The 12,799-nt window shown below is 40.7% G+C and overlaps 2 protein-coding genes across 2 annotated transcripts in view; one reads left to right on the plus strand and one right to left on the minus strand.

The window, feature by feature from the left end:
- LOC109479369 (repressor of RNA polymerase III transcription MAF1 homolog) overlaps window positions 1-3,601 on the plus strand; it is an 18,128-nt gene extending 14,527 nt beyond the window's left edge. The window contains exons 4-6 of the mRNA XM_019781325.1: window positions 1,093-1,212; window positions 1,777-1,890; window positions 2,268-3,601. Coding sequence (XP_019636884.1) covers window positions 1,093-1,212; window positions 1,777-1,890; window positions 2,268-2,295 — 262 coding nt within the window. The 3' untranslated portion in view covers window positions 2,296-3,601. The remainder of the gene's footprint in view (window positions 1-1,092; window positions 1,213-1,776; window positions 1,891-2,267) is intronic.
- Window positions 3,602-4,978: 1,377 nt separating this feature from the next.
- The window catches only part of LOC109479359 (ubiquitin carboxyl-terminal hydrolase CYLD-like), a 14,415-nt gene continuing 6,594 nt past the window's right edge, over window positions 4,979-12,799 (minus strand). The window contains exons 7-17 of the mRNA XM_019781311.1: window positions 12,520-12,681; window positions 11,709-11,893; window positions 11,021-11,180; window positions 10,275-10,533; window positions 9,520-9,611; window positions 9,059-9,125; window positions 8,501-8,633; window positions 7,993-8,101; window positions 7,391-7,518; window positions 6,637-6,853; window positions 4,979-5,700 (exon numbers count right to left, since the gene is read on the minus strand). Of these exons, the coding sequence (XP_019636870.1) occupies window positions 5,519-5,700; window positions 6,637-6,853; window positions 7,391-7,518; window positions 7,993-8,101; window positions 8,501-8,633; window positions 9,059-9,125; window positions 9,520-9,611; window positions 10,275-10,533; window positions 11,021-11,180; window positions 11,709-11,893; window positions 12,520-12,681 (1,694 nt within the window). The 3' untranslated portion in view covers window positions 4,979-5,518. The remainder of the gene's footprint in view (window positions 5,701-6,636; window positions 6,854-7,390; window positions 7,519-7,992; window positions 8,102-8,500; window positions 8,634-9,058; window positions 9,126-9,519; window positions 9,612-10,274; window positions 10,534-11,020; window positions 11,181-11,708; window positions 11,894-12,519; window positions 12,682-12,799) is intronic.

Consider the following 12,799-nt stretch of genomic DNA (forward strand, 5'->3'; position numbering starts at 1 on the left):
TCACAACTTTCAGAAACAATGCCGACGGGAAAATGGACGCCACTCGCGTCAAGATTTCGATGTTTTTTGCCTATTTATCCGCGAAAATACGAAGAGAAGACCCTTAATTTGAAAATTTTGGGAGTGGCGCTAGAAATTTTGGGAGTGGCGCACCGCCGTTGCACCATTGCCTGGGGAGACCCCTGTATTTACAGGTAGGTACAACAACTATGAAGGGTCGAAATTTCTAGGAAATTTAGAATGATAGTCTCAGCAATATCTGGAACGTTAATTTCTGCCAGTGCGGCCAGATTTCTTTTACCGGATTTTGTTTCAAAGGACTCTCAGATTGGCTATACATAAATATAAGAACTACAAATGGTCAAACTTGCTAGCAAATGTAGAGTGTATGAACTATAAGGAGCATCAAGTTCTACCAGTGCAGCCAAGTTTCTTTTAATGACTCTCATGTAAACAGATACTTCTGTTTTACCATGAGCTGGTGGCACTGCCCCCTGCACCATGCCTGGTATGTTGGACATGTTGTGTCCCTCCTGACTGCACTATTTTCAACCTGCCACTGATGTATTTAGCAGTCACGGCCTGGAACTTCCTCACATAACACACGGTAGTCGTGGTGTTGGTATGGCTGACACAGGGAGGACAGTGTTTTGATGCCATCCTGTGACAGCTAACTTGCACCAGGACTTGTAGAAGGCTACTACATGTGCTAGTATGTTAAAGAGAGGCTACTAATAGTATCTATGTTAAAGAGTAAATCAGTCGTGTAGGTAGGACTTTTCTATTACAGGTACCAGTGTATAGTTGTAAAGTTCAAGCTTTGTTCCAACACAAGAAAGGAACTCATAAATTTTCGGTCGATCTCGTCGACCTTTGTCACATGTGTGATTTTGACCGAAAATTTATGGTGAGTTCCTTTCTTGTGTTGGAACAAAGCTTGAACTTTTACAACTATGGATTCTACCAACACAGATGAGCTTTTGTTCGAATATGTACCAGTGTATTCAAATGAGAGTATTTCAAGTTCCAGTGTTTTATGTTGATTACTACAATCTCCACTGTACTGACTTGTGTTGTGTTCCCCCCTTCCAGCTACAACCCTGACCTGACCTCTGACCCGTACGGTGAGGAGGGGTGTGTGTGGTCCTTCAACTTCTTCTTCTACAACAAGAAGCTGAAGAGGATCGTCTTCTTCACATGCAGGGCCGCCAGGTGGGAAAACTTCACTTTATGAAGATTCACCACATTTGTGGAAGGATTGACGTAACAGGTTACTATCACCTCTTCAAGATGTCAAACCTGAGACCAGACTGTAAGGTTTGAACCACTCACACCGGGAAGATCCCAAAAAAACCTATGTTTTCAGAATGTTAATACTGTTTGGTTGTTCGGTTGGGGAGGTAAAATGCAGTGGAAGGAGAAGGATGGGCTCTGCTCTCCAATACCGTGCCCTAGATACACGTAAACCCACTACCCTGAAGGCTATGAGACCTTCACCCTTACCACGTGTATCTCTCCTGTAGCCTTTCTCTCCAATACTGTGCCCTAGACACACATAAACCCACTACCTTTACTATGGAACCTTTACCCTTAACATGTGTACATGGAACCTTAACCCTTACCGTACCATTTACAATTACCTTCCTTGTACTAGCCTGTCAGCCCAGCCCAGTGTGACAGACTCCAGCCTGGGACATGACCTGAGTTTTGATGAGGGGGACACCCCGTACCTTACCGTACCTTACCGTACCTTACCGTGTGTATCTCTCCCTGTAGCCTGTCGGCCCAGCCCAGTGTGACTGACTCCGGCCTGGGACATGACCTGAGTTTTGATGAGGGGGATGAGGAAGACATGATGGAGTGTCACGGGGGCAGCCAGGAGGTCGAAAGGTTAGCAAACAACAAACCGTCTGCTGTAAATTCATTGTCATAGTTTTCGTACATTGTTAAGCCACCTTATATGTTTGCGTAATGTTCTGTTATGTCTTGGCTAATTGGGCTGCCCTGGCTGTGAGGGTTGAATAGCCAAAACAAATTCATGTACTTTTGTGGTGGTTTAATTTTTCCTTGGTTGGTACGAGAGAATGGGAGATTTTCATTGTAAAAAAGGTTACTGTGAAAATAAAACCTCTGTGAAAGATCACAATGTACAGTATTTCAAGAGCTTTTTTATCATATTCCATTGAAAATGTCCACTCCAAATTCTAATGTGTTTGAATTTTGTTAGAATGTGTGATGAGCTATGTTTTTTGTGTTGTTGTTTGCAGGTGGTCGCCTGAAAACGACATGGACTGAGCCAGAAAGCTACCATGTTAGGAGTTGTGCCAGGTGCAGGTCACACGTGGGACACTAGAGGGGGCTTCTGACCACTGGCACTGATGGTTCTTTGCAGCTTGCAGCAGTTAAAAGCTGTGGAGAGCAAGAGTAACGATAGATGTGCTTATACATGTACTTTGGTTGAGTGCAGCTTCTTTGAAGTTTGACATATCAGATTATTTTGGATTTTGCACTTATACTTTAGAAGAAGTACATGTCAAGTTGTATGCCTCTTGAGATGATATTAAAGAAGATTTTTCAGCTTTTTCTTTTAATTTTCGAGCACCAATAGTCAGTACATGTTTCAGATTTGCACATTTTGAAGACTCTTATACTATAGGTGTATAAGGAGTCCAGTAGTAACAGTGAAGGTGAAACTGTACAGTGAACTAGAGATTAGCAGTAGTTTTGGTTGGATCTGGTAAAAACAATGTACACTTTATGATGTACATGTACATGGATGTACAATAAGCAGCCCACTAGTGTGAAGTTTTTGGGCAGTGTATTGAACTTCATATTTGGATTCGTTTTTTCGTTTCTCACCTTAGATTTTTATTGTCATTTAAGTTTTGCGTTTTTTAGTAGGGTGAAGGAACTTTTGGTGAAACGTTTAAGAATGTCATGTTGCTTGCTGGTTCCTGTTGAGAAGACAGCTTGGTTGTTTAAGGCTTTGTATATGCCAAGATAGTTTCAACTCAATCCAGTATTGTTCTGTGTTAGTTACATGTTTGTCCTTGTTGTGGTTGCACCTATTTCCTACTCTCCATCTAGAGGTTTTGGTTACGGGTTATTTTGTTTTTTCTTTTGCAGCCTTTCCTTTTGCTGCCACCTCTAAGGAAACTTAGAAACGTAGGAAAGGCTAAAAAAAACTCAAAATAACCCGGACTAAAACCTCTGCTTGTTTCCATGTCTGTTCTTACTTTAGTAAACTAAACTTGTAGCTTCTTGTAGCTGAAACTTCAGATTTTACATTTTAACATAAATCTTCAAGATCAGTTTATTTTTTCTACAAATTAAAATCATAACATGATCTAGTCCGTAGAACTTTCAGTCCTTATTGCTTTACTAGTGATGTATTGATATAATACTTGGGTACCAAACAAACAGGTAAATTGAAGGTGTATATATTATATATAGTGTCAGTGTCTTCTGTCCTGTACTTAAACTCTGAAAAGGAATGCAGTACTCCCGTATGTGTACATAACTCTGGACAGGGCTGGACTTCAGAAAAGAAGCTGCTTATGTTTGCTGTATGGAAATAAAAAACTTTTTTTATACAAAAGAATTGTTGCTGTCTTTTGTTGAACTTAGTTTATAAAGAAATATGGTATGTTGTATTCACTAGATTTTTTACGACCAAAATTCTGTGATTGTGTTTGTCTTCACAGAGGAAAAACATTGTTTTTGTTTTTGCTGTTTCTTCTTCAAAAAAATGAACTGAACCAGATGTCTGTCACCATGGTAACTAGTGTTGGGTTACATCATGTTGCAATTTTATAGCAGGAGGGATTTAGACCCCTGCCTCATATAATATATGAATGTGTTTGAATAAGAATTAATAGCAGACCATATTCAAAGACAAATTGAACAAATGCAAATTTTACTGGTACCTTTCTAGTTCTAAATTGTTTAAACTTTGATAAATGCAGTTGTATTTACTCTCTGCTTGCACATATACATGGTTCTTCAAAAATGACTGGACTGCAAAGGGTTGATGTGTATTGATCTTTCATTTACACAATGAATAATGTATCACAAGTACAACTGTATATTATTGCAAATAAAATCTCTAAGCACAAGCACCCTGCTTTTTACAGCAAAATATGAGCATATTTTATAGCAATAACCATTCTGAGTATCTAGTTACAGATAGTACTTCGATACATCATGTTTACAAAGCAGCTTAAAAACATCCAGTCTTTAAATGCAAAGTATAAGCCCAATATACAGCAAAAATATCAAATAAATTTCCATTAATAGTAATCATAAATAAGGTGGATGTAACAAGGTTTCGAGCCTTGTACTTGGTTGACTGATCTACTAGTACATATTTGCAATACCGCTAATGCTGAAAAATATTACACACTTAAATACATTGTATAACCTTTCAGGTTTTCACCTTCCACTTGATAAATGTATTTCCAAAACGAAATTAACTAATTTTGTAACTTTTTACAAAGGAGGAAAAAAACATGTACATGTTCACAATTGTAGACACATTAAGAATGATTTCAATATTACAATTTTCAATACAGTGTATTACGGTATTGATATACATGTAGTCATACAAGTTAATGTGAAATCATGGGTCATCTAACCTTTAGAACATCTGGTTCTATAGTAATATTTACAAAAGCTTTGTACCTTATTTTTCCAATCTTAGGTGTTACATACATTCTATACGATAAGATTTGCAGGGAATGAGACCTGATTTGCCCTCAACATACATGTATGTGGACACTGTGGCACAAAAAACAACATTCATGCATCACAAGACTTTCATCTCATTATAATAAATGGCAATTCAACATTCTCTCCCCAGACTTCACTCACTTCACAATAGAAAACTACTGTACATGTACATCTTGCTCACATGGATGGTCAATTACACAATGTCATGTAACACTTTGAATGTTCATAACCTGGTTATTAGCCTTCCTCGGGGCTACAGGCTGGGTTGGTTTGGTTTGGTTTGGCAACTGAAAGCTTCTAACCCACCTTACACTGAATACACTCATCATCATGGCTTAGTTATAGAGTTCGAACTTGTTCCAACACATCTGATGAAGGTTGACGGGATCAGCCGAAAATTTATGGTGAGTTTCTTCCTTGTGTCGGAACAAGTTCGAACTCTATAACTATTGATTCTACCAACACAGATGAGCTTTCAATCGATCATCGCCTTGTCGCTGCATCTCTCCAGCCATTTCCTTGCTGCTTCGCTGGCCTCCCTCGGGCCTGAGTCTGTGCAGGTACATGTAGGCCCATCCCTGCAGCTTTCCATCAGATGCTGATTACACTGATTACACAGACTACAGCATGGTACTAAACAAATACCATAAACATCACCAAATTTGACAGAAATTACCAGCAAATTTGACAGAAATTAGCAGTAGTGTGGGCCTTGGCAGGAGTCTGGATTCCAGGTTAAAAAGTTCATGTTAAATGAGTTACACCTAGAAATCTTTGCACAATGTAAGCATCACTTGTACATGGAGACTTCCCTGTTCTGATACATGCAGATGTAGGAGTCACAGAGCAGTCTCCGCACGTGCTCCGGCAGTTCTCGGTCCGTCTGCTTGGTGACCGCCTCCTCATCCTCCAACCACTGCTTCAAGTCATGGATCTCACTCACCTCCGGAACGTTGTAACCATTCTGTTCACCTGGAGAGAAAAAAACATTTTATTCAAATGAAAGTTCATCTGTGTTGGTAGAATCCATACATGTATGATGTAGTTGTAAAGTTCAAGCTTTGTTCCAACACAAGAAACCGTGACGGTGGTAGATTCCATCTTACCGACACTTTTGATGCACTCCTCACGTTCCGACTTCCGGAGAGTCAGTGAGTGCATCACACATCTGATGAAGGTTGATGAGAACGAATTTATGGTGGGTTCCCTTCTTGTGCAAAGCTTGAACTTAACAACAGTTTACTACACAAATACAATTATTTTCTGTGTCCTGCGTGAGTAGCTATCTTGGCCTTTGTAGCAAGACCCTTGACTACACACATATCTGTTCTGTTCACCCAGCAAAAAAGCACATTTTCTGTTAAGAACATCCCGGTAGAATAGTCATCTTTGCTTTTGTTGCAAGATCTTTGGTTACACACAACATACCCTAATGTCTTTCTGGAATAATTTTAAAAGAAAGTGAATTAGTGAATTATTGTGACTTCTGTAAGTATGTAAATCGTGATCCTCCCTACCGACTTGTTACCCCCCCCCCCTTCTTCATAACAAGTTCTACCAGTAACACCTTTCTTAACATACCATATGATTTAATTTGATTTATTGAAGTTGCAACAGTGCAATACACGCGGAACAGAGGCAGCTGCTGCTGGTGTTGTGTCCCGCACATAGAAACGAATACAGGACATACAATACTCATTTTCACTTGAGTCTAGTGGGGAAAGTCGTGTAAAGTGCCTTTCCCAAGGGCACAAGATCGGTGGCATGTCAGGACTCGAACCCGGGACCTCTTGCTTCCGAGTCGCGCACGCTGCTGTTGCGTCACACGACCCCACAAACCATATAACATACCATATAACATCTGAATTTATAGCACTAATTGAAATGTCGACCACCCTCCCCGCTTACCTATTCTGTCTGCCATGCTGTCAAAGAAGACCCACGGGGCGTCCGCTTCGTTCCCGCACTTCACGAACGCGACGTAGTGGCTGGTCTGTATGCAGACCACAGCGAACAGGTCCATTGTCATGCGCGGCACGGGGAAACCGTTCTGGTCGTGTCTCCTTCTGAAGGACTCGGGGACACCGATGGGCGTCGGCTTGTGCCCTCGACGCTTCTTATGGCTCTGGAATATGTGAAGGAATGAATAAATGAACTTTAAGAACTTTATTATTACTTTATGAATGAAGGAAGGCATTAATGAAGGAACCTTGAACAGGGACATCAGGGATGTGAACACAGGAGACAATGGGTTCATGAAGGAATGAATGAAGGAAGGAAGGAAGGAATGATGGATGTTTTATTTTGTCAAATTTGGTATGATTTACCACTTGCAAATATTGATAAAAGCTGACACAGCCTTAAAAGAAAAACACTCTATCTAGATAATATATAAATCACACTCATAGTCCGAGCCTATACTTTATGAAGAGCTATGGGGATATGAAGAGCTATGAAATTATTTCTTTCCACGTGCCCTTTCTTAACAATAAAAACTCACACAAAGCGCCTACAAAGTAAATGATTGATTGACGGGTGATGGACCCTTATGACTGGTCGAAAGCTCTAGGTGAGAACTTTACCTTAATGTTAGAAACAAAAGATTTAACTTTAAACATGTACATGTAACTGCCAGTACAGAAAAACTTTCATGATAACCCACCTGCAGGTTACAGATGTTACAGTAGGTGACGATGTGGCTGGTGTTGTTCTGGAAGAACACCTTCTCCATGTAGCAGTCCTTACACTCCACCTCCCCACAACTGCCACACATGGTGCATTCTCGGGGAACTGTGGCAGACACAGAACAAAATACCGACTTCAGAAAACAACAAGAAACAGCCAAGTACTAGAGTTACATGTATCAACCCACAATTAAGGTGTTAAAATTTTTTTCAGGCATGGGACAGAATACCAGCTTAGATTAGAAAAGAGCAAGAAATGGTCATGCCTTTAAGTACCAGAGTTGAGGATTGAGGTGTTCACTAGAACTATCATAGCAGTTATATTAGCTACATGGATACAGATACAAAACAATGTCATTGAACAAACAACTAAGAACAGAAACACACACAGAAAAAGAACAGAAACACAGATCAGTAAATCAATTCAACATAGTTTTCTTAGCTACATAACCCTATTTTCCTCTCTATCTCATTATTCTCTGCCTGTACAGAGAAAAATAACGTTGTTTACCTTCGTTGTAGAAAACTATGTTGAATGTTGAACAAATTGTTATCAACATTACTGAACAAGTTCTCTCACCATTCTCCAGTAGATCAGTGATGTCCAGAGTCAGACTGGGGATGATTCTGTCGTAGATTTTGAAGTCTCGGCCAAACCGCGGCATCTGGACTAGCAAGCAGCTCGGCATCTGGTGGCATGGATAAAATCACAGATATTAACAAACATTTCTATCCTTGTATCTAATTCTATCACTCATTTCAGTGCTTGAACTCATCCGTACATCAGTCACACGGAGCATACAAATTTTGCCATAAGATTTTTCTTTTATCTTTAGCAAGGCTGTGACAGAACAGTCTTTTTTCCATTAGATAACGTACAGTCACTTGGATTTATGGGCCGGACCATTGATTTTACAATACTATATATAGGAATATTGTACACAAAAGCAAACACACAAACTGTAACAAGGCTCTACAATAACCTTCTCTCCTACAAGACATGGATGAATGTAGGAACTATGTTTTTATCTTATAGTTTATAGAACTATTTCTGTTGCTGCCCACCACACAACATTTGAATGTTGTACCTCAGTGATTTTGATGTCTGTGGCCAGACATGACTGCTCCAGTAGCTGCTGTACTGTGGGAACCAACACCTTCTCATCCTTCTCTACAAACAACTGGTAGAAGTAACACTCCTCCTGCTTGTTGGTGCCAGATCTACAGAGGTAAAACAGGTATATTCATCAGAGTTATTCAGACAAAAAAGAAATCAAACCCTTCAGTAATGTACATAAAACACTAGATACATGTAGATCTTCTTATATACTGTTTCCTTGCAATTATCTTTTGGGAATGAGTCTTCAAATAAGTTGCTTTTCAAAGTATCATTGCTGTGCGTAAGAAGACAATGGCATTAGTAATCTTGTGGTACAGTCAAATCTGCCCAAGAAAACAATTCGGGACTGAAAAAAAATCTGGCCTATGTGGTATACTTATCAGATTCTTAATGCTTGTGTCAATAGGAAAAATTATCTAAGGGACAATCAAGCAATAGACTGGCTATCTTTCCTGTGGGACCTGTTTACCTAATACATCATCATCAACTGTGAATGGACCTCCAAGAGAGAGAGAGAGAGACTTACCTAATCTTGAGGAATGGGTCTGCTTTGAAGACATCTTTGAGCATAGTCGTAAGAAACTCTTCTGGATCTGTGGAAATAAAAGGAACACTTAAACCATTGGATGAAGAAACCTTTCAATGTTTCAGCAGTTGAAACAAAAGATTTTATTATCATTGAATCACCATGGAAACTTATCCAGAAAATATGGAACAGTATACAAAGAATGTTCAGCATTTTTGTGCCCAAAGTGATTGAAGCTGAAAGCTTCTTTCCTAGAACTAGTCATCATTATGGAACAAGCTTCCCTGTGAACTCTTCCCAAATGGTACAATCTTAAAATTTTTAAGTCTAGGGTGAACAAACATCTGTCTCAACAGTTCCTTAATGTAACCCAAAACTTGTAGTGGTTCGTATGAGCATTGTTTTGAGGTGAAAATTGAAGTAGATGAAAAAAAAGTGTGCTGTAAGAACACGAAACTCACCCTTCTCCTCAGACAGGAGCCCAGGGATGGATCCCAGCTGGTCCAGTAGAGTTCGTAGCTTCAGGGTCTGGTCCGCTCGCACAAACCCTTCACTGTACAATGTAAAATCTTTCTTTATTTGCAATAAATAAGAAAAAGACATAGAGCCCAGGTCATGTCAGCCATGACTGACAGAGCATGCAGGGAACATTAGACACATCATAACATTGGGATACAATACATCAAGACATGTAATATTGCACAGTTTTCCTTAAAATCATTAGAAAAATTTGTTAAACTTAAAAGGTTCCACTTCTACTGAGTGCAAGATGACATTACTCTGTTCTATAATGCAGTCAGAGATGGCAGACTTCACCCCTTTACCCAGACTGCTATATAACCCTTCCAGTCCCACAGACAAACTAGCAGTGTTGAATATGTATGGCTATGTTGTACTGTGAATGGTGACACACACAGACAATTGAATAGATGTGTATGTGTGTTCATGTGTATGTGTGTGCGTATGTGTTCAAATGTGTGTGTGTGTGCTATGTATGTGTGTATTCAAGTGTGTGTGTGTGTATGTTTGTGATGATATACTGTAACTACAATGTTAAATTTTCCCACTTACACTCTGAGTGGGTTGACTAGGTTTTCCATCAGCAGTCTCTGTACCTCCTTGCGCTGCGTGTGTGTAAACATGTGTGTGTGTGTGTGTGTGCGTGCATGTGTGTGTGCATGTTAGTACATTACTATTATGTTAAACTGTAACTTACACTCTGAGCGGGTTGACGATGTTCTCCCTCAGCAGTCTCTGCACCTCCCCGTACTGTGGCAGGTCCTCCGGGCTGGTCGGTCGGTGCAACAACACGTCAAAAACGCTCGAGAACGCGAACATGCTGTACAGTGTTGCATCCAGGTAACACGAGTTGTGGTGACCCTGGATGCCCTTTGCCCTCCCCACCAGGTCAAGGGTCAGCGACTCTGGTGGAAGGGTGTCGTCTTCTATGGACCGGTAGTTGTAGTTGCCAAAAGCTGGGAGGGAAGCAACAGTCCCAGTCAGTACAAGAAATAGCCATGCCTTCAAGTACCAGAGTTATCAACCTAGGATTGAGGTGTTCAAGAATTCATTCTTTCCTAGAACTATCAGAGTGGAACTCGCTGTCACCAAGTACAGTAGGAGCATCATCATTAGATAGCTTTAAACAATGTTTAGAGTTAGATGCTCAAGGGTTAGGTGTAAAAAGTCATTTGGAATAATGTAGCTAGCTGCCGCCATGCCGCGTGCCTGTCAAGCTGGTGTGTTATGCTGAAGGGCGGTTATACCGGCTATACGTACAGATATAGAAGCTGGTGTGTTACGCCAAAGGGTGGTTATACTGGCTGTACAGATACAGAAGCTGGTGTGTTACGCCGAAGGGCGGTTATACCGGCTATACAGATATAGAAGCTGGTGTGTTACGCTGAAGGGCGGTTATACCGGCTATACAGATGCAGATACAATGGAAACATAGTTACGTACCTACAGATGGAGAGGGAGGGGGCTCGTCAGGTCTGGGTACCTCAAACCGCTGGTCACGGGCACATTTATCCAGAAACACAAACAGCCCCCGCTTGGCAGGGCAGGTGAAGTATCTCTTCTCCTTAAACGTACCGTCTGTACAGGCTTCTAACTCCTCATCCTGGGAAAATAAAGGGGTAAGGCTTAACTTTGATTTGAAAATCAACCTTTCTCAATGAGACCTTCCTCCTAAATTAATTTACCAACATGATTAACCTGTTAACGAATTAAAGTGTACTTACTAAGGTAAATAATTTCATCAGGTTGGTAAACGACTGAATAGCAAAGTTCTTTTTATTTCATTGCCCTGATGAAGATGACAGAAGGTCATCGAAATGTCGGCTTGAAAAATAAATGGTTGTGATAAAAAGAACTTTGCTATTCTGTACTTACTAAGGTTTGTTAATTGCTTAAGAATCTGTCTCTATGAACTATGAAGGATGTGCATGTACATCACTACATGGCAAAAAGAGATTCTGAAGCACTAAAAGAAAAAAAACTGCAAGGGCACAAAAATGTTGAGCACACGTGACAGTCTATCAATATTGACAATCCTGTTTTACAAACTTTTAGCAGTCTTTGCAATATCTGATGGCCAACAAATTGAACTGATATCTGACAACACATCTATGCCAAAATCCAGACCCACCAGTTCTATCCCTGCGACCAGTCTGTCGTTCTTGATGTCAGGCAGGGTGCCAACAAACTTGATGACTCCGTAGCGGGGCGGGGTGCCGAGTACCTCCACCATGTCTCCCACCTCCAGGGTGGGGTCAACTGTCCCTGCTCGTCTCTCCAGGGTGTCCGGGGGCGTCGCAATCCCGCCCGCTGCGCCTGGTAAGAGCAAAAATGAAGGAAGTCCACATTCTGGACATGATCTTTATTTTCATCTATATTATTTTGTTTGGTTTGTATACATACAGCCAAGGTGTCCCTAGGTTAACCAGTAGTGGATATTTTAAAGGTGATTGGCTTGGGGAAAATACAGAATGTCTGTCAAGTTGAGAACACAGTCATTTTGACATTATCACATACCAATTGTCGTAATTCAAATGGACAATTCCTGGATATTCACAGTTGAAGGAGTGCTTTTTGAACAAATTTTACTAGGCAGATTAAGTACACATAGTGGCAGTAGTAGTGCTAAACAGAAAAAAGATTTCACAAAGGAGGAAATGGCAATACACAGAATCAGGGAAAATTCACAGAAATGAAGAAAAGAAGAAACTCACAACAACTCTAAAAACTTAGAAGATGTGCGAAATTCAATTTCCATTTTTCTAGAGAGACGCATCAGATTTTACTTGGCTGTTGTCCATCTTTTGTTGCTTGACTAAATGTAATCATGTCTTGTCCTGTGTAAATGTATGCTGGGCCCCATTGGAAAGCAGCTTCTACTAGCTGAATGGGCTACCCAGCCATTTTATGAAGAAACAAATGAATAAATAGAGAGGCTTTACCTGGTATCAAAGGTTCATATTTCTTGCTGGGGCTCCTGTTGGGGGAGTCTCGTGGGTAGAACCCGTCCATCGGGGGCACAATGGCGTCGCTTGTGTTGCCACGGGAAACCATGCCCTGGATCCCCGACTCACAACCGTCGGTCGCAAGGAGCTCTGATCCTCCTGGAAAGTCAAACATGAGTTGGTCACCGGTCAAAATACTTCAAAAATGTGTGCTTTCTTTAGCCTCCTGTGCAGGCCCCGCGGCGGTGGGGAAGAGTTTTTAACGCATTATTTTAAT

This window comes from Branchiostoma belcheri, unplaced genomic scaffold (genome assembly GCF_001625305.1).
Source record: "Branchiostoma belcheri isolate BF01 breed outbred unplaced genomic scaffold, Haploidv18h27 scaffold48, whole genome shotgun sequence".
NCBI classification, from domain to species: domain Eukaryota; kingdom Metazoa; phylum Chordata; class Leptocardii; order Amphioxiformes; family Branchiostomatidae; genus Branchiostoma; species Branchiostoma belcheri.